The 19,939-nt window shown below is 37.7% G+C and overlaps 1 protein-coding gene across 1 annotated transcript; it reads right to left on the reverse strand.

The window, feature by feature from the left end:
- Nucleotides 1–12,815: 12,815 nt before the first annotated feature.
- Nucleotides 12,816–13,976, reverse strand: LOC145292264 (protein CFDP2-like). The gene has a single exon (XM_080138587.1). The coding sequence runs from the start codon at nt 13,974–13,976 to the stop codon at nt 12,816–12,818; it is 1,161 nt and encodes a 386-aa protein (XP_079994713.1).
- Between the last annotated feature and the right edge of the window lie 5,963 nt (nt 13,977–19,939).

A 19,939-nucleotide genomic window follows, 5' to 3' on the forward strand; every position in this document is an offset into this window, starting at 1 on the left:
ATATATATATATATTAAAATGATGAGTTAAGTTTCGGGTTTCGAACCGTGTGACCGGTGGGGTATTCACTCTCCTTACTGAAGATTCCCGGTAAAAAAAAAGACAAAAAACAAAAAAACACGTTTCTGTGGATAAGAATTTTATAATATTTATTGAAATACTATACTCTGGTTTATGAAAGTATGATAAGTTATGAAAAGGAAGGATTGTAAAGAGATAGCTTCGAATTTGGGGGTATCAAAACCAAAGCAAAATATGATGAAAGTAAAAATAAAATAGATAAACCCCATAATTTATTATACCATACCTGTTCAGACCGAAACACTTATCACAATATTTTGTGGATCTATATTAAAAAAACTTTGTTAAACTTTGTGACATATTTCCATTCTATGCGGTCAGGCGCGAACGAACACCCCATAATTTTATTATACTATATTTCTTCAAACTGAAATATAATTACCACAGATAAATATGAAAAGTCTTTATTAAAGTTTGTGACTATTTCCTTTCTATGGAGGCCAGGCGCGAACGCAGACCCCACAATTTTATTATACCATCCCTATTTAAGTTAAAACATACTTATCAAAATATTCTTATGTACATCTATATTAAAAACCCTTGTAAACGTTTTCTTTTTTTCATTTTTTAATTTCATGTTTTGTGGACCAGGCGCGAATGCAGACCCCACAATTTTAATGAACCACCGTTCTGCCAGATCAAACATACCCATTCCTGATCCTCGATACATCTTCTATTATTATACGTAATCAGTTTTTGAAAATAGTCAACCATATAGGAGCCTATCCGTAACCACACACACACACACACACACACACACACACAAACACACAGACGTTCAGCTTTATATTATAGATATAGATATAGGCAGAAATAACTTGAGATACGAATTTAATTCATTTCATGACCGCCGTCGTATCTCGAAGAAATCGTATCTCAAAATAATTTTTCAGAACAAAACAAAATGAATCCGTTCTTAGGGTGAGAAATTTACTCGAAACAAGCTCAAACCATGCTCATATTACACTCAACGATCACTAAATCAAGAGTAATACAACAGTACCGACACGGAAATCGATATATAATAATAAATGTTAATGAAAACGATAAAGAATATAGAGTTATACTCACTGCCTAGGCGAGTACTAGCGTAGGGATGCATGCAAGGAGGAGGAAGAGAGAGAGAGACACCCAAAAGAAAATATAAACGAGAAGCGTAAACATACAACACAATGAGGACAATGAACAAACCTCGGGTGCTAACTGAGCGTTCGGATCGACTCGGGTAGACGGACGAACACTCTGCTAGAGAGGGAGTAGGAAATTTATAAATATATACATGTATAAATATACATATACAACTATAGTATCTTCCTATAAATAACCCAAAACGTCCAATGTTTTAATGAACCTCTTCTGTCGGCAGAGAGAGGGCCTGAGTCGTGTAATAGAGAGAGATTCGAAAGTTTTCAGATGATTACCCGATCGGCCTCGAAATAGAATTGAATAAAGTCGTCCTTATATGCCAAATCACATTCTGGATTATCCAATAAATTTTAGCCAATCACAGAATCTAAATTGTTGTGGGTAGGTTTAAGGAGACTTTTATTTTTTATTTATTTTTTTTTTTTGCGAAAACCTGAAGGTACATGTTGCCTGATTTTGCTTCAAAGTGAACGCTAGTTCGCCACACGTAGACAGCATCACACTGATATTGGAATTTATATATATACAGTAGAACCCCGGGATACGGCATTAATCCGCTCCGCGGTGAAATCGCCATATGGCGGGTTCTAAGCAGAATTTTATACAGTACATACACAAATTAGTAACAAATTACAGTACATTATATAATACACATGTGTATAATCATAACACCGTAATGCGACGTAAATACCGTAACCAGGGACCAGAACAACATCGTATTTCACATCGTAACCTGAAAAACGTATCTCGGGGTCACTGTATCCGAAGGTTCTTATATATATATATATATATATATATATATATATATATATATATATATATATATATATATAAATGCTCTTAACTACACATCTATCTGTGTGTGTGTGTGTGTGTTTGTGTGTGAAATATGTCTAAGTTCAATCGATTAGCAATATGAAATTTGAATGGACCTGACTAACCTTTAAGAAGGAGGAGTGCACTTGGGTCATCATGGAACTCTTTAAATTCTATGGAAGTTGTGCTGAATCGATCAATACGGTTTTCGAACCGAACTAATTTCTATCAGAAAGTGAAAATTGGTGGAAAGTCAGCCATCATAATAAAAACGGTGATGGAGAAAAAAACTATTATCCTATTGATTGAACAATAAATAGACACACCTGACATTAATTCTCAGATAAAGACATGATAGACAGTTGTCTCGAAAAGACAAAAGAAACTAGCGAACCTATGCACTGCTTCTGTGGAGATATTTCATAGTGTTCGATTGATATTTATTTGCCTTTCTATGAGGACAGAGTTGGACACAATGTTGGTTTTTAATATAGGGAAAATATAACTTCGAACAAAGAGTTCCTTTTTACTTCGACAAAAAATAAAATTGCCTCAGTCTAGTATGACCTTGAAAGAAAAGGCGAAATGTAGTACAAAAATAAACAACCCACCCCCGCTCATATCCCAACCGATTTTAATGTTGTAGAAGCTTCTCGTTCAGCTTAACAATAATGCATTATGTTCTCGGCGAATGATCAAACTGTCTTTGCCACATAATAAGATGCACAAAAATTTATGGATAGTGAATCGCCGCAACCTACTCAAAAAAACGATACTAAAATTATTTTTTTTTTCTAATTTATTTTTTTAAGTGGAGAAACCTGACATCTATTAAAAACGTGTATTTTCTTTTACCAATGAACAAAACCATTTTCGTTTGTGTGTGTGGGGGGAGGAGCACGTGCGTACACGTTTGTACACGTGCGTGCGTGTGTGTTCCAATCACTCGGGTGGTCTTTTTGTGTTTTCTTTTCCTTATTGTACATCAAACTGTTGGCTCAAAATTATCTTCATCTGTTAAACTTCTTTATAAAGGATGATTTTTAGGGACAGGAAATTTTAAATTAAAATAAACTACAGAAAACATACTGCTATCATACAAATAGGTGGCTTTTTCTAAAGATTAGTTTTGATATGTATAATTTAAATACAATTTCGGGCATAGGACCCCCACCCCCGGCCTGCGTACATATGGCGTATTGAAGTGCCTAACTTTTACAAACTCTGCGCATTAAATTAGGCTGTATTTCGGCAATAAGTGGTCCGGTTTATCAGCGTAGACATGGTGAATTTACATATCCTCCAATAATATAATGGGATTAAATCGCACAAACGAGGTGGCCAGTAGGCAGGTCCATTTCGTGAAATTATTCCTGCATCAAATCTTTCTATCAGTAAATTGATCGTATCATTTACAATTTGCAAACGCTGCTCGGGTGTCAATCTTTTCATAATGAATTGCCAAACTAAACTGAACTCAGAATAATGGATAGTTGCAAAATCTGCAATTTAAGAAAATAGAGTTTTCAATTTCAATTTCACAGTCTCTAAAAAAATCCACTATGTATGTGCCCATGCGCTGGTATATTTTACCTACAATTACACGGCTTTAATAATAAATATATCATTTAAAATACACGTACAAGATATAATTTTAGGATCGCAGTGAATGAAAATATAACTAGCAAAGTTTGTTTTCTTTTGTCCATAACTGGGGAATGCGACAGAAAGGCTGGGTCACTCGTCACTCGTTTACTCGTCACTCGTTTACACGAGGAAATTGCTCATTTCCCAGATTATATGAATGAACTTTAATCTGATTAATCAATTGATCTAATATATAAAGTTGTATTTCCGTGTAAGACCTAAATAGCAATACACCTGATAAATCGATAATCGGTGTTGACTAACAGTTTCTTCTTTTTCCTTCTTGCAACGCGTTATTACTGCTAAACGTATAATACTTATTTCTGAAAATAATCATTCCGTCGAATAATTTTATTAGAATTTTAAATAATGACTTTAAAAGTTCAAAATGTAACGAAGCTAATTTTTATTTCTATTTTTACTAAGGTAAAAAATACGAGTTAACTCTTTCACATTTTTTTTCATCTCTTCATTAGCTGCAAATCATTATTTTCTAATTTTCTAATTTTTAAATTTAATGTACAATTTCATTAATCAATCCCGAGCTACATGGATTATTACATCTTATATGTAATCTTATTATAATAGATTATCAAAGATAAGAAGTTTGATATTTGATGGAAGGAGATGTGGGGGGGGCAAGAAACTCAAAGCTACGAGTTAATACGACACTAAAGAGGTATGGGTGGATTAATAAATTTGTATGCAATTACAGTGCAATTGAATGTAATAGATTTGACTAAATTTGAATTCGGTGTGGCCGATTAAAGTTACAACCTGGTATGTAGCTTTACCAAGCAAAATATGAACTGATTTAAAATTTTAAACATTATCTAATAAAAGTAAACGTACGTGTTTACGGCTGTGAATTATAGTGTTGGTGCAAAACTAATGTCGTTTATATATATATATATATATATATATATATATATATATATATATATATATATATATATATATATATATTATTTTTAAAAAATATATATATATATATATATATATATATATATATATCGATTTATCCAACAGTCAGCTGTTTTGGAAACCTGTGATTATAAGATTTACAAAATATTACTGGTCGTAATATTCTATGTATTATCCCATCTAAATAGGAATTGTTCAATATACAGGATAGAGCAAATAAAGCAAATTATAGTGATTCAATGAAATTAAATAAAAACCTTTATTCAAATCAAGGATTTTTTATTATTCCAAGTAAGACAAAGAATACTTTCGAAATAATATATATATATATATATATATATATATATATATATATATATATATATATATATATATAGGTAAACGTCAAAAAATATTATTTTTGAACCAACCTATTATATTTTATTAGCGATGAAGCGATGGTTTAATCTGAATAATATCTGATAATAATAAAAAGGAACACTAATTAATAGGTTATATTTAATAAGAAAAGAGAGTTTACACTTAATAAGAATGAAGCATGCATAGTCCCCCGTGAATGTACAGTGAACGCAGCATAAAAAATGACTAAGTTCAGCATCTGCCTCCCGCCCATTTAGCCCTAAAAGTCCTCATGGAACGTCAAATCCTGGTGAAAATGAATAAACGGTGCAGTTTTAGGCCTTTACATATATAAATTTGAGTTCTGCACTATGCACAAAGAAGACTAAGTTCATCATTTGCCCCCTTCCATTTAGCTCCAAACGTCCCGAAGGCCTTAATATATTTAAATTTGAGTTCAGCACCATGCAAAACTGCTAAATAGACATACACAGAAAAATTTGAACAAATATGGTAAAATAGTCCCAAAAATAGAGTGTTTTTATTAGCCTTAAAAGAGCTCCTGCGGGACACCCAGTAGTTATCGCGAAGTATAGACAAACAAAATTCTATAGAAATCATTTAATTACAAATTTTCAGAAAGTTTTATAAAAATCCAAGGCATCAATTTTTTTAATAAGCACAAAAGTGTCAATTTAAGCCATTTTAACCGGAAAGACACCACTGGATGGGGGGGGGGGTAAGCGGCAATAACCGATCTTTTATACTCATATCATGTTTAATGTTTGTGCAAATTTCAAAAAATTCCAAGGCGTAGTTATTGAGAAAGTGCGGACAGACGAACGGACGAACGGACAAGGGTGAATTTACAAGCCCACTCTCCTTTTGTCGGAGGACCAATAGCTGATAAAAATGACAACGAAAAAAAGAATTTATTTTCACTTTCAATACAGACAAAATATTCCAATGTCAATAGTAGTAGTTGTTATTGTTGTTGTAGTAATAGTTGTAGTAATTTAATTGTTTTTAATTTTATTTTCTTATCAGTTAGTTCTGTTAATTTTTTTTCTTCGATTAGCTTCGTTTAAATGATATCAAATAGTGATTTCGAAGCGACAACGAGTGAGTGAAGCTAACTAGTTGAAAATAAATGCGCACTTATTTCCCATAGTGAAACTTTCTATTTTATTCTCTCATCAATTCCTTTAACCTTGCTTTCCTTTCCTCTATTCTCTGAGCCATACTAATATGTATTTGAGTCGAAGTAAAGTGCCACCGTTTTCTTACAAGCTAAATACTTAGCATTTAAAGTGTTTTTGTTTAGCAGCACCGATGATTTTTTTTTTCTGTCTCTTTTTCTCTGTTTGTTTCAGTAAATAGAAATATAGTACATTATCGTAAATCGTCTTTTTTGGTGGAGGGTTCATTATGTATTTTATACATCGGTTGAATCAGTTCAATAGAATCGATTTATTTATGTCTATCTTCATACTTTCCTACTGTGCATGGGATTTATCTCTTGATAAAAAATGTATCTGAAAAGAAACGAAAAAATCCGATTTCGATAGCTCTTAACCACAATGTTTTAGCTTGACTTCTCCCATATACCTTAGGCTTTTATCTGACACTATAAAATCCCATTCGAGTTAGAAGTTATTATTTTAAAATTATATTTGCATCATGCGTATATCATATGTAGCGCGATGTAGATGCGAGTGTGTAAAAATGACGTTGAAATCGAAAATATCTATGTAACCTTAAAATTAAGAAAATGGAAAATTCCATTTGGAAGTTCAGTTAGAGATTAGAGCTACGCGTCGGAATATGACGTAATGGAAAGAATGTTCGAAATAAAGATGTGGCGAAAAAGGGGGAAATGTTTGCCGCTTTTGGCCTATGAACTAAGTGTATGTGTGTGTGTGTGTTTTACTCGGGAGTCATCAAAGTCCGAAGGCCATTCGAGGATAAGAGCTAATTTATTAAATGTGGTGGTGTAGTAATCGTTAAGAGTGTAAATTGAGTAGAATTTGGTTATTTATGGGGACTGCTCAACAGTTGAAGGCTACCATGTCATATTCAACTAGGAAGCAGGCCAGCGGAACAGAGTTTCAAAGGCGGGCAGAAAGAAGCTTTGTTCATGAAATCTACGTTTAGACTAGGGCACAAATAGAGAGTGAGGGAAATCATATATAATGGTTGTAGCTAGTTGAGTGTTTTTTGTGAAAGTTTGGCAAGGATTGGACCGCAGATTGGAGTTTAGTCGAGCACTTGCCATGAAAATAACGTTAGAGCAGAGACTGGCTCGCAACACCTCTGCTGTTGGAATGAGATTACAAGGAAGAGAAAATGGCATTACCTACTAGGTTTCAAAGCTGGTTTTTAACTCTATCAAGGCTGGATAGTGCGCGTTGAGCAACTCCTGTCCAAATGTAGCAACACAACTCCATTTTAGGGCGTACCTGACTCTTATACAGATAAAGGATGTTATCGGCAGTGAGATACCTACTGGGGCGATAGAGTGATTCAACCATTTTTCCAGTGATATTGGCAACAGATTTGATGTATCTATTGATACTATCAATAATTTCCATCACTCTTTATCTATGCCTAAACTTGAACGTAGATTCCATAAACAAAGCTTTTTTCTTAAAACTGCACGTCTGTTGAACTCTATCTCGTTTCCCTGCTTTCCAGATGACAACAATATGGTCGCCTTCAAGTCCAACGTAAACAAGTTCTTAAGTAAGTCAATTTCCACTATTAACGATTACTACGATATTGTCCCATTGACTACCGTACACTCATTAACTCTTATTCTCAAGTGGCCTCCGGGCCTAGATATAACTCCTTTGTAAAAAAAAAATGTTCATTTCAGATCAGGAGTTGAAGGTCGGTCTCAGAAGCTTGTTAAAACATGGAGCTTCCCCAACCATTCATTTCAATTGGGACGTTATGGGGGTCAGAGCGTTTATGATTAAAGGAGAGAAGCTTGGTTTTTGATTCATTAAAATTAATTGGCTATCTTTCTCCCCATTTCACTACCACACTTTCTTCGATGCCTTGTCTCCGTTTTCGGTTGCCTCCGAGGATCTGATGAGGTAAAGCAAGCATAATGCTATAAAAGAATAAGATATCAAAAATCATGAACCTTTGAGAGGCAAAGTTGTTTGATATGTTTATTTCATATTTATCCATTATTACAATGATCAATGAAGAGAGGAAGACGACTGCTGCTATCATCAGAAGAATGGGAGGAGCGAACTCTGTTTCTGCTGTTTGTTTGTTTGTTTGTTTGTTAGTCGGACTTCTGCGTAGAGCTCAAGAACATCGTCTGTTCGACATGAAATCCTCCCAATTGACAGTAGTTATTTGATTTCATGCAGAATTACAGCTGTTTGCCCGCAACACCAAGATCAGCTAGGTATGGCGGTTGTATGTGAAGTCGGCGAATAGTAAAGAAATACATTAGCTCCTTTCATTCTATCTTCCCGCTTGACAGGCTTTTGCTTGACACAGAAAGAGAGGATGACAAATCCTAATTCTGACTTTTTACAGATTTTCACCAGATCCCTCTAAACCGTTTGTAAGACTCCCGCCGCAGGTCAGCAGATGTGGCCTCTGACCCTGTCAAAACTGCAATGGCCGTGATCGTCTTCTTCTGGAAGTACTTTACAGGATTCTCTCGTTCGCAGGCTTTGTTGTCGGTTCCCAATGTCGGCGTCCACTGAAATTCAATTAGCTTCTTATGCAGATCAAAAGAAAGCAACACAGGGGTTTCTAGTCTACTAAAAGTTAATTCACGAAATTACAGATGTTTTACATATATATAATTGTTCAGTTCGATTACACCAGAAAACAGTCCAAAATCTTATTCTTCGTTCTCCAAGATGGCGACCGTGATGGAAAAGGGGGATGGGTGGCGTTTTCTTGGGTGTGTGTTTTTCTCTCGAGATTCAGCTTCGATCTGATCTCTTCCGCGCCGGGCATTTGCTTATATTAGAAGGTGATGGGTAAGTTAAGCTGTTTCCCAGGCTAATCAGAGTCCAATACGTTATTCGGGGAATTCCCGAGTCCTTGCGTGTGTGCAAACCTAACAGAACTTTCACAGGCCTGCGAATCTGGGATCAGAACTCAAATTTATTCACACGCTCAGAAGATTAGCACTGATTCGTCAGGCCAATAACGAATGTATGATTTAATTCTAACTTTAATATTACATCACTTGTCACTTTTCTCAAACAATAAAATATATGTCTGTTTTACAAAAATACAATAAATTCATCCCTTCAGATGGGTTACCCGCCGTTGTCCGGGCATCCAATTAACGCTTAACAGACAATATCAGCATAATTACCCGGCCTTACTCCGTGTTTTAGGGGGTCTTAATCTCGTCAATGGGGAGTGATATCGCTCCCTTAGGCGGTCATGCCACACGTTAAGAAACTACCGATGTCACTGCCCCCGCCATGGCGAGGATGTGTTTGACTTTAAGGGTGGGAGGTTTAGCTGTTGAAATACGGCGAAGACTATAGAAATTATAGAAAGATGCTGTTGTACGCTGGGCATTTACTTATGTATATGTCAGAGAGATGAGCAGCCTTTTTTCTATCGAGAGAGAAAACAACGAAACTCATTGAGGATTCATGTGCAATTCTTAAGATAACAGCACGTTTTCATATCGAATGGATTTCGAATTATAAAAACAAATTAGCATAAAAAATTAAATCATCTACATTTTAAAGAGAAAAATATTGATTTTAAGTAAATATGAATTAAATAATTTTAAAAAAATGTTTCTAAATGTTTTAAAATAAATAACCCGACCATAGATCAGATAATAAATAAACGTGGATTTATAAGACCAAAAACTCTAACCTTGATCTCCCTTCGGGGCCCGTAAAGCAGTGGATAGAGACGTTGAACTTCCACGGTTCCAGGTAAGAATTGCCGTAAGATAACGGTTTAAATCCCACCCAAAGTCGGCCAGAGGCTTACTTGGCCAAAACGTGGTGAGTTAATAACTATGGAAGGCAGTAATTGCTAAGGATGCAGTTAGGAGATTTCGGAGTTCCTATCCCGCCGCAGTTACCACCTGACGAAAGCCAGAGGAATAGTTGGCCGAAACGTCGTGAAACAACAACTAAGAAAGATGAGGATAATAGTCCGCAATGAATAATTTATTAAATAATACTCATCTCAATAATGAATTCCAATTGAATAATATAAAACAACTTTTGTTTCAATAAAAATAGCAGCGAGTGCCGGAGCGACCGAAAAAAGTAGCCGTGTAGGCAGACTCCAACCTGAAACGCGAATAAAGGGAAAAGTAAATTTCCAAACGAATTTGCCCAGTGTAGACGTTTGAAAAGTTTAAGAACGAAATGGAATTCCTTTTATTGCTTTTTTTTTGTAAAGACACTTTCTTTACTGGCTTTTTTTTTTCGTAAATAAAAGGAATTTCGACTTGTTTCTTTTTTTTTTTTTTGGTAGGGGCAATTCCGGGAACGCTCAAAGATTCTGTATAGTCGTTTCAAGAATAATAATAGCAAACAAATGAGATCTTCTCACTTATTCGTAAGTGTTTTATTTATTCATTTATTCATTTATTAATATTTAAAAATAAAGCAAAACATCTTTCTAGAATCGCTAAAAACTTATTACGATTACAAATTATTTAATGTGAGGAAGAGTTTCTTTTTATCTTTGGAACTTTGGAACATAAAAAACTCATCAGGAGAAATAACTCTGCCCGTTTCTAAAAAATCGATGTTGGAAATAATAATTCCAAATAAATTAAATTAAATATATTATCAATATAATTGTTATTTAAAGTTGATGAAATAATAATCTTAAATAGAACACTTAAAACAACTCTCCCGCTAGAAACTTAAACAAACTAAGAAAATCGATTTTCCTTAATATAATATGCAAATGAGATGACCTCTTAATCGTATATTCTAAAAGAACCATACTATATATAGAAATAAATTGATATATTAATCAAATTGTGAACAAACACGAATACGAATTTATATATATATATATATATATATATATATATATCAATGGCTTTACTTCGCGAACGAAGATTCTTTGAAGGTGGTTTTCCACGTCAACTGCAGGCACGTTTGTGGCTGATGAGCCCAATGCGAGACAAGCAGGCTCGGCCACAGCGGCTGCATTCAAAAGTTCTATCAGGTGCGGTTTCTGAGACTCCCCGAATCTTCCTCTTGTAGCGCCTTTTGCGCAGGATCTCTATACGAGAGAATTCAAAGGAGGTGACGGCCTCGTGGACTGTGCGTCGCCAGGTGACACGGTCTGCAGCAAGAGTAGACCAGTGGCGTTGGTCAATGTGGCAGGTTTCAAGTGACTTCTTCAGAGAGTCCTTGTAACGTTTCTTTGGAGCTCCTCTATCACGGGAGTCGGTGGATAGTTCGCCGTAAAGAGTTATCTTGGCCAGTCGATGATCTTCCATTCTGGAGACGTGCCCCGCCCAGCGCAGTTGTGACTTTAGCAGCATAGCCTCGATGCTGGTGGTCCTCAGCCGCTGGATGACCTCAGCATTGGTGACGTAGTCATACCAGAGTACATTGAGGATGGTGCGGAGACAGCGTTGATGGAAACGCTCGAGGAGTCGTATGTGATGGCAGTAGGTTACCCATGTCTCAGAGCCGTAAAGAAGGGTTAGCAGTACTACGGCTCTGTAGACACAAATTTTTGTGTCCTTCCTCAGGTGTTTATTCCGCCAGACTCTGTTGTATAGTCTGCCAAAAGCACTGTTCGCCTTGGCTAGTCGGTTATCGATTTCCTTGTCGAGCTTTGCATCTGAGGTGATAGTGCATCCCAGGTAGGTGAAATGGTGTACTGTCTGTAGCTCAGTTTCACCTATGGTGATGTGGGGAGGGTTGTACTCTTCCCGAGGAGCGGGATGGTGGAGGACCTCTGTCTTTTTCATGCTGACCTCGAGTCCAAAGAGCTGGGAAGCCTTTGCGAAGCAGGATGTGAGATGCTGCAGGGCTCTTTCGGTATGGGCAACAAGGGCTGCATCATCGGCAAAGAGAAGGTCTCGAATCATATGCTCGAAAGTCTTTGTGAGGACTTGCAGCCTTCTGAGGTTGAAAAAACTGCCGTCAAGGCGATATCGGATATAGATCGCATTGTCGTTGTCGTCAAGGTCTTCGGTTGCATGTTTAAGCATCATGCTAAAGAAGATGCTGCACAGAGTCGGTGCTAAGACGCATCCCTGTTTCACGCCGATAGGTTGTTGTTCACTCTGATTTGGCCGCTCTGATTCTCATGCAGCTGAATAATCATGTGGAGGAGTTTTGGGGGGCAACCGAGGCGCTCCATAATCAGCCAAATCCCTTCTCTGCTCACTGTATCGAATGCCTTAGTCAAGTCGACAAACGTAATGTAAAGTCCCCTGTTCTGCTCTCGACATTTCTCTTGAAGTTGCCTGAGGACGAAAACCATGTCTGTTGTGCCCTTGTTTTCTCTGAAGCCACACTGAGTTTCTGGGAGATGGTCTTCTACGATAGCAGGTATCAGTCTGCGCAAGAGCACACGGGCAAGGATTTTTACCTGCGATAGAGAGCAGAGTTATTCCCCAGTAGTTTGAGCAGGCCGATCTTTCCCCCTTGTTTTTGTATAAGGCAATGATGACTGAGTCGCGGAGGTCCCGTGGGAGTTTTCCTTGCTCCCAACAACAGGCAAGGAGTTCATGGAGCTTGATGTGCAGTTCGGGACCTCCATATTTCCAGATCTCTGGAGGGATCCTATCAATTCCTGGGGCCTTGCCGCACCTCAAATGTCTAATGGCCTCAGTGAGTTCCTCCATGGAAGGAGGCTCATCCAATCCCATTTTAGTTGGCAACTGAGGAATACGGAGGATCTGGAACAGGATCTGAAAATACTCTGACCAACGACTCAGGATGGATGTTACGTCCGTGAGGAGTACCTGGCCGTCTGCACAGCGCAGAGGACTCTGGACACGGTGTGTGGGGCCATACACTGACGAGGGCTTCATAGAAGCCCTTATAGTCACCAGTGTCTGCGCACTGTTGAGTTTTTATTACGAGGTTAGACCACCACTCGTTTTGTATACCTCTGAGCTTTTTCTGGAGGATGCTGCAGCTATGACGGAAGGCTGCTCTCCTCGATGGGCAGGATGGTCGAGCCAGGTGGACCCGATGGGCTGCTCTCTTTTCCGCTAATAGGTTATTTATTTCAATGTTGTTCTCATCAAACCAGTCCCGGTTCTTTTTGGTAGAGAATCCCAGGAACTCTTCAGGTGTCTGCAGGATGGCTGTTTTCAGTTGATCCCAGAGTAGTTCAAGTGAGGGGTCTATTTGGCTACTGTCGTTTTCAAATTTATTTTGCAAGCTTGCTTGGAATACGGTTTTCCCCTCGTCTGATTGTAGCCTGCTATGGTTGTACTTTTTTCTGGGTGGTCCTTCCTTCCTAGTTATGGGTTTAGGGCGTATTCGGATTCTGCAACGCAATAGGCGGTGATCAGTATGGCATTCTGCGCTGGGTATCACTCGGGTATGTAAGACGTCTCTGATATCTCTTTGGCGAACTAGAATGTAGTCTATGAGGTGCCAATGCCTGGACCGAGGATTCATCCAGGTTTTCTTTAACTTGTCCTTTTGCTGGAAGATGGTGTTGGTAATGGCAAGTTGCAGCTCCATGCAAATCTCCAGCAGTAAGCGCCCATTGTTGTTGCAGTTTCCGACTCCATGCCTGTCAAGCACACTCCTCCAGGCATCTGCGTCTTGGCCCACTCTGGCGTTGAAGTCGCCAAGGATAATCATCTTGTCCGCTGGAGGAGTGCGCCGCAGGACATGGCGGAGCTCTGAGTAGAATCTGTCCTTTTCTTCAGATTTAGCTTGAAGAGTTGGGGCATAAACACTAAGAATCGTGGCATATTCCTTGTTCTTTAGTGGGAGGCGCAAGGACATAATGCGGTCAGAATGACCAGTTGGCAGGCTTTCTAGTGTGGAAACGATGGATGTTTTTATCATGAAGCCAACGCCTGAGTGATTCCCCTCTGTTGCAGGCCTCCTTGACTAGAAGAGCGTGTATCCGGCGCCGTGTTCCTGAAGGCTGCCTTCCCCCGAAAGCGAACCTCGTTAAAGGCAGCGATATCTATATCCAGTCTGGACAGTTCAAGTGCAATCAGGGCAGAGCGACGCTCTGGCCTGTTGCTGTCGTCTTTGTCATGCATGGTTCTGATATTCCAGCATGCAAGTTTCAGTACTTTTGCACCCTTACAGGTGGGTGCATACCTTCCATTTCTTATTGAATTTCAACCGCATTAGCAGATGCCCGTTGACCGCGGCTAGCCAACTGAGGTTGACGGAAATTAGCTTTTTGTTTAGGCCACCTTTTCTAGGCCCCTCTCCTTGTGGAGCAAGCAGTGCTGTCCCTAGATAAGGCTGCTTGGTCATTCAGGGGGCTGCCGAGTGATGCTGTCATCTCCAGGTTCAACATCAGGCGACCAATATCCTGAATCGCCTGTATGCAGGAATCGGGACTGCGGCTTCCAGTGATCACCTTCCACCTGTCGTTTTCACCCCTTCCCATCGCTACAGGACTTGGTAGAGTTGTTAGCAAGTGAACTTGGACATGTCCTTCAAGCCTGTGCAGTGGAATTTTATGGTGAGATACAGCTTGCACGGTACTGGTCCCATCCGTTACACCCGTGGTTCATCTGTCATGGCCCAGCAAGGTGGGACGGTGACAGCGAGGTCCTTGGGTCGTAGGTTTTATATCAGACTGTCCTTGTCCTAGCCTCTGGCTCAAGAACCTTCCCCCGGAGGCACGAGGAACATATTGGCCGTTTGAGCTCTCTTGGAACCCATCCGTCCTGACCGGTGACTTCATATGAAGTTCATTCGCTCAGTGGTGCAAAGTTAGACACCACCTCCTCACATGGTTTTGCCCGCCAGCTGGAGCGGTTTACCAGAATATGGCGCTTGGAGCCAACATGTGAGAGATTTAGGGGTGAGTGGGGACCAGTGATGTGCGTCCACCCTATTTGATAGGGAGCAGCATGCCGGACATCAAAACTACTACCCCTCCTCAGAACCCATTACATCCCATATATATATATATATATATATATATATATATATATATATATATATATATACTCCTATAAATTCATTTTTCTTTTGTGTGTATAAATATTCATATTAAAAACCATCTTTTCTATTTATTTAAAAAGAAAATACAATTTTCTTATATATCGGTTGTGGAATTGTATTCATTAGCGAAAGATATAGCTAATTTGCATATTCTTTTAAACATTCATTTTAATTAATTCCCTATTAGTTTTTTCGGTTTCCTTATGGGATGATCATCTTTAGTAAACTATTACGTGTAATTATATTCATGCAGATATTCTACATGATTTATACTTGCATCCTCGGACGGCAAATATCGAAAAATAGGCTAAAATCATTAATATCTTCCTCTTAACCTTGGCACTTTTATACAGGGGGCGCTTTTTTCGTCGATTTTTTCGAAAGTCACCATCTCCTTTGGATTGCCTAGACTTAATTGAAACCTACTTCACTCCCGGTTTGGCGGTGTTCGTAACAGAAAAGACGTCATGTTTTCCCCCGTTCTTTTCCTCGTTTGCGGTACGGTTCGAGCCTGCCTTCCTACTACCACTTTTTTTTTTATTGCTCAGCATACACCTCCAAACACCCGGGCAACGCGGGGCTGAAATGCTAGTATATCTACAATAGTGAACGTGTCTGTGTGTCTGTGTACATTTCCCTACGCAATAACTCTGTAAATCTTTAGTCTACAGATTCGAAATTTGATATACAAGTTATTGAGATTTGGAAAAGTCTTTGTAATCCGTTTTCGGCCACAAATTTGGCTGTTAAAGAGTCAAAGTGCGACGATTTTACCTTTGAGAACTGTACCAAACCAATTTTGGGTATACAAAATTGAAATTTTCAATATAGGTTCTTTGGACATGGATCTAACTTAATAACTTGATTTGAGCCCAAAACAATAAATGTTAAGGGGTCATAATAGGGGTCAAAGTTTTTTTTTAAAAAATCAACCTCTACGGTCTCTACCAAATTACTGAGACAATTTCTGGTCTAAACATTTGAAATTTGGCAAGCTTTTTAATCGGTGTGGGTTGAAAATTTTTAGTTACTAATATATAAATGTATGTATGTATGTATGCATGTATGTATGTATGTATGTATGTATGTATGTATGCATGTATGTATATTGTATTGTATTGGGATAGAGAGGGCTCCCGTAAGCCGTGGTGAAGGAAACCTTTCTAGGAGAAGCAAATTTCTTATTTAAAAAACCATTAAGCGGGAAACCAGTACCTGCATTAAACTGGTCTGCAGTTTAATTTGTTGCTAGATATCTTGCTCTTGCTTGTTGCTGGATCTCAACATTTTGAACCGAGAGAGAGACTTAGCTGTCGTACAAAGCTAAGACTCTGTAACATCATATTTGTATAGATATTCCCTCAGACATTTGGGCTCATGGATTTTAAATGTCTGAGGGAGTGGCACTCGTCTGACAAGACGTTGCAATCATCATGTATGTATGCATGTTTGCATGTCTGCCTAAATCTTTCGACGGACGCGACGGATTTTACCAAGATCAGTATCGTTTTGAAGTTTCACCTTTCAGACGACAAATATCGATAAATTGGCTAAAAACATTAATATCTTCACCTTCAACTGGGAACTTTTCTACAGGGGGTCGCTTTTCTCGCAGATATTTTTTTAAGTCATCCTCTGCTTTCGATTGTCTAGCCTTAATTTAAACCTACGTCACTTCCGGTTTGGCATTAGTCGTAACAACAAAGACGTCATGTTTTTTCACGTTCTGTTCCTCCTTCGCGGTACGGGTTCGGGCCTGTTTTCTTACTACCACATTTTTTTGGCTCAACATACACATCCAAACACCCGGGCAACGCCGGCCTGAAATGCTAATATATATATATATATATATATTACGGGACCCAACATACGTTGTGTTTGGTTTCAGTCGCTAAGGGGACCATAACAAAGAATAAGAAATAACTCCAACTCGCTTGCTTTTCTTTTTAACAGTATTTATTTCCTCAGTATCTCTTTACCGCTATGACGTCCCTTATGTGATCGTCGTCTCGAGCGTCCTTTACGTGAACGTTATCCATGAGATCTCGAAGGTTAGCTCGTCCCTGCTGAGATCTCGAACATTATATCGTCTCTCTCCTGATCATTCTCTTTTTTTCTTTTTTATAGTTCTTTTTCCTCGCCGTTAATGCTACTTCGCATGTATTTACATATATAAATAAAGTAAAAACTAAAAAATTCTACAAGTTTTGTTAAACAAAGAGAGCACATTTTTCAAAGTAGAATTAGAGTTACTTTCATTATGGCAGAAAGTATAAGACAAAGAAGCTAGAGTATCTGCCACTTGGGATTTATGTGTAGAAGTAATCAGACGTGGTTTTCAAATTTTTCACTGCCAACTTTCGGAGTTTGGTATGAAAGTACAGTTTCTTTTGTTGTACTTGCTGCGAATTGCTGTAAGAATTAAATCAAATCCCAAAGCAAATATTGAAATTATTCGTTGTCTCTTTAATTACTTCCATTATTCTAGCGGGGTTAAAGAAAGAAAAGATCAACTTCTCTGTTACTACTACTGACAGAACTCCGAAAAAGCATCATCTTTCACTGAACAACGATTTACGTGTAAGCGAGAGATACGAACAGCTGTTTCTGTACAAAACACAACGCCGGTCAGTTGTTCACAGTGAGGTCAGCAAGTGCTCTACAAGCAACGTTACATATCACTTATTCAATAAGCCAATATTGAATTGGTAAAAGATTAGTACATGAGAGTAATCAAATATAAAAGCGGGTATGAAAGTAGGGTTGTATATAAGATCAACAGCCACGATGTACCCAACAACCTGCCTGTCTTGAACTGTTTAAACATCTGAGGGCTGAGCAGGGCTGAGCAGGGCTTCTAGCAGCTTGTGCCACAGCCCATCGTCCGGGATGGATTTGGAGAGTTTTTTGCCTATTCAAACGAAATCGCTCAATGTACAGTTTCAAAGAGTTTCTACGTCATGTTACAAATAAATCGTTAGCATTATGTATTGATTTTTGTTTTTGTTTTGTTTTGTTCTTGTTTTGTTTTTATATCAAAAAACAAAATAAGACCAGAATTTGAAGAAGTTATTCATTGTTTTTAATTCTATCTGAATGAACATAACTACAGTCTGAATACGTTTTTGATCTTGCTTCCTAACGTAATCAATAATCCCGAACAATGAATAATTAGCAACTTATGTTCAATAGATTGTTTACAAGGAATTGTTCACATAATGTATTATGAATATGTGTGCGTTGAACGAGGTGATAATTGAACATGGGGTGATGTAAAGGTGGGAAGAACGGGGAAATATACTCAAAAGAGAGTGTGTATATCATGTTTCCGCGCCAAATAACTTGAAAAGGGCCAATGTGTTTTTCATAGGCAGAGTAAACGTAAAATAATGTTGACAATTTTTCGAGAACAAAGAAGAAACTATTTATCTTTCGTGATGTTTTAAAGCGAACCACAAGAAAATTAATATCGATTCTCATTAATGAACCGATATTTTTTCAGCCTTAATGAAATTTCCCCTCGAGCAAAGATGGCTTCCCTAATTTCTTTCTTACCAGAAATGTGGATCGCAAATTGTTGTCAATTTGCAATCCACATTTCTCTTCGTCGTTTTTTTCTAATCATCGGAAGAAATACCAAATACTATCAACTAAACATATCTGCTTCATTTTACCAACTTGTTTTACTATTATGGATGTACGCTTATCAAGGCCAAAAGCCACTTGAAGATTGGAGTAATTTAAATTAGTGAATTATCAATTATTTAGAATAGAATGGAACTTATGAGGTGATTAAAAATGAATGGAATGAACAAAGTTTGGTCGCTTATGTGAATGGATTATAAGTATTTGCTTAAAGAAGGATATGTTGTAGTCTGAATAGAAGCAGTTGCGTAATAATATGTTTCATGGTCAGGAAATTCTTGAAAATAAACTCGATTCATGGAAATTTCGCCTTACGCTACGTCTGTGGAGGAAAATGGAAAAGTTTTTTTTCAGTTTTTGTAGAAAGCGAGTATTTGTTGTAAATATCTTGCAGGGGAACCAGTGATGGGAGCTCAGTCGAACAGTTTTGATATCAATAACGATAAAGTGTCTTGTTCAACTCATTATTCCACGAATTATGACATTGTGGTGAATTGCATGATCTTTGTTCAAAAAGTTACGAGTGGCGTAACGATTATCAGATATCAACTATGAAACCTATGAAACGAGTTTGAATCACATAAGGTTTATTACGTCTACCTATAAAGACACGAATCTCCATTATTTGTTCACCTATAAGCAAAATAGTCATAAGGGAGGGTATAGTAGATATCGTCTGGTATTAGGGCTGCAAACAAATAATTCGAGGATCCGACTCTATTCTTGTGAAAACTCATTTTGGCTCGGAGCAAAGTGTTGTATCAAATCAGATATTACACTTTTTTTATTTTTTTTTTTTTTTGTTTTTTGTTTTTTGTGCGAAGAAGATTGGAGCATCTTATTTTGTCTTAATAATAATAATAGTTTCCCTTTTGGGAGAGCTGGATTTAACCCACATTAAAAATCGAGATTGTGTCGAGCACTGCCATCGTGATGAAGCAAATGTAGAAATTGAGTTCTCGTACTTAACAAGAACTTAGCTTCTACCACAATTGAAAAGAACTTTATCTTCTTCCTCCGTATGCAAACATCGGGTGGAATTTCCTAATAATTTCACGTCTGTGGTATATATTATGAAGAGAGGGTCGAGTAAATCGAAACTTATTTCTTGCCAAAAGCAGTGTTTCAACGTTCTTAATATTCAGTAGATGATAGCTACTTCACATGTCTAGGATATATATATATATATATAT

The sequence above is a fragment of the Euprymna scolopes genome, chromosome 13, assembly GCF_053919585.1.
Source record: "Euprymna scolopes isolate OS-2025 chromosome 13, ASM5391958v1, whole genome shotgun sequence".
In the NCBI taxonomy this organism is placed as follows: Eukaryota; Metazoa; Mollusca; class Cephalopoda; order Sepiida; family Sepiolidae; genus Euprymna; species Euprymna scolopes.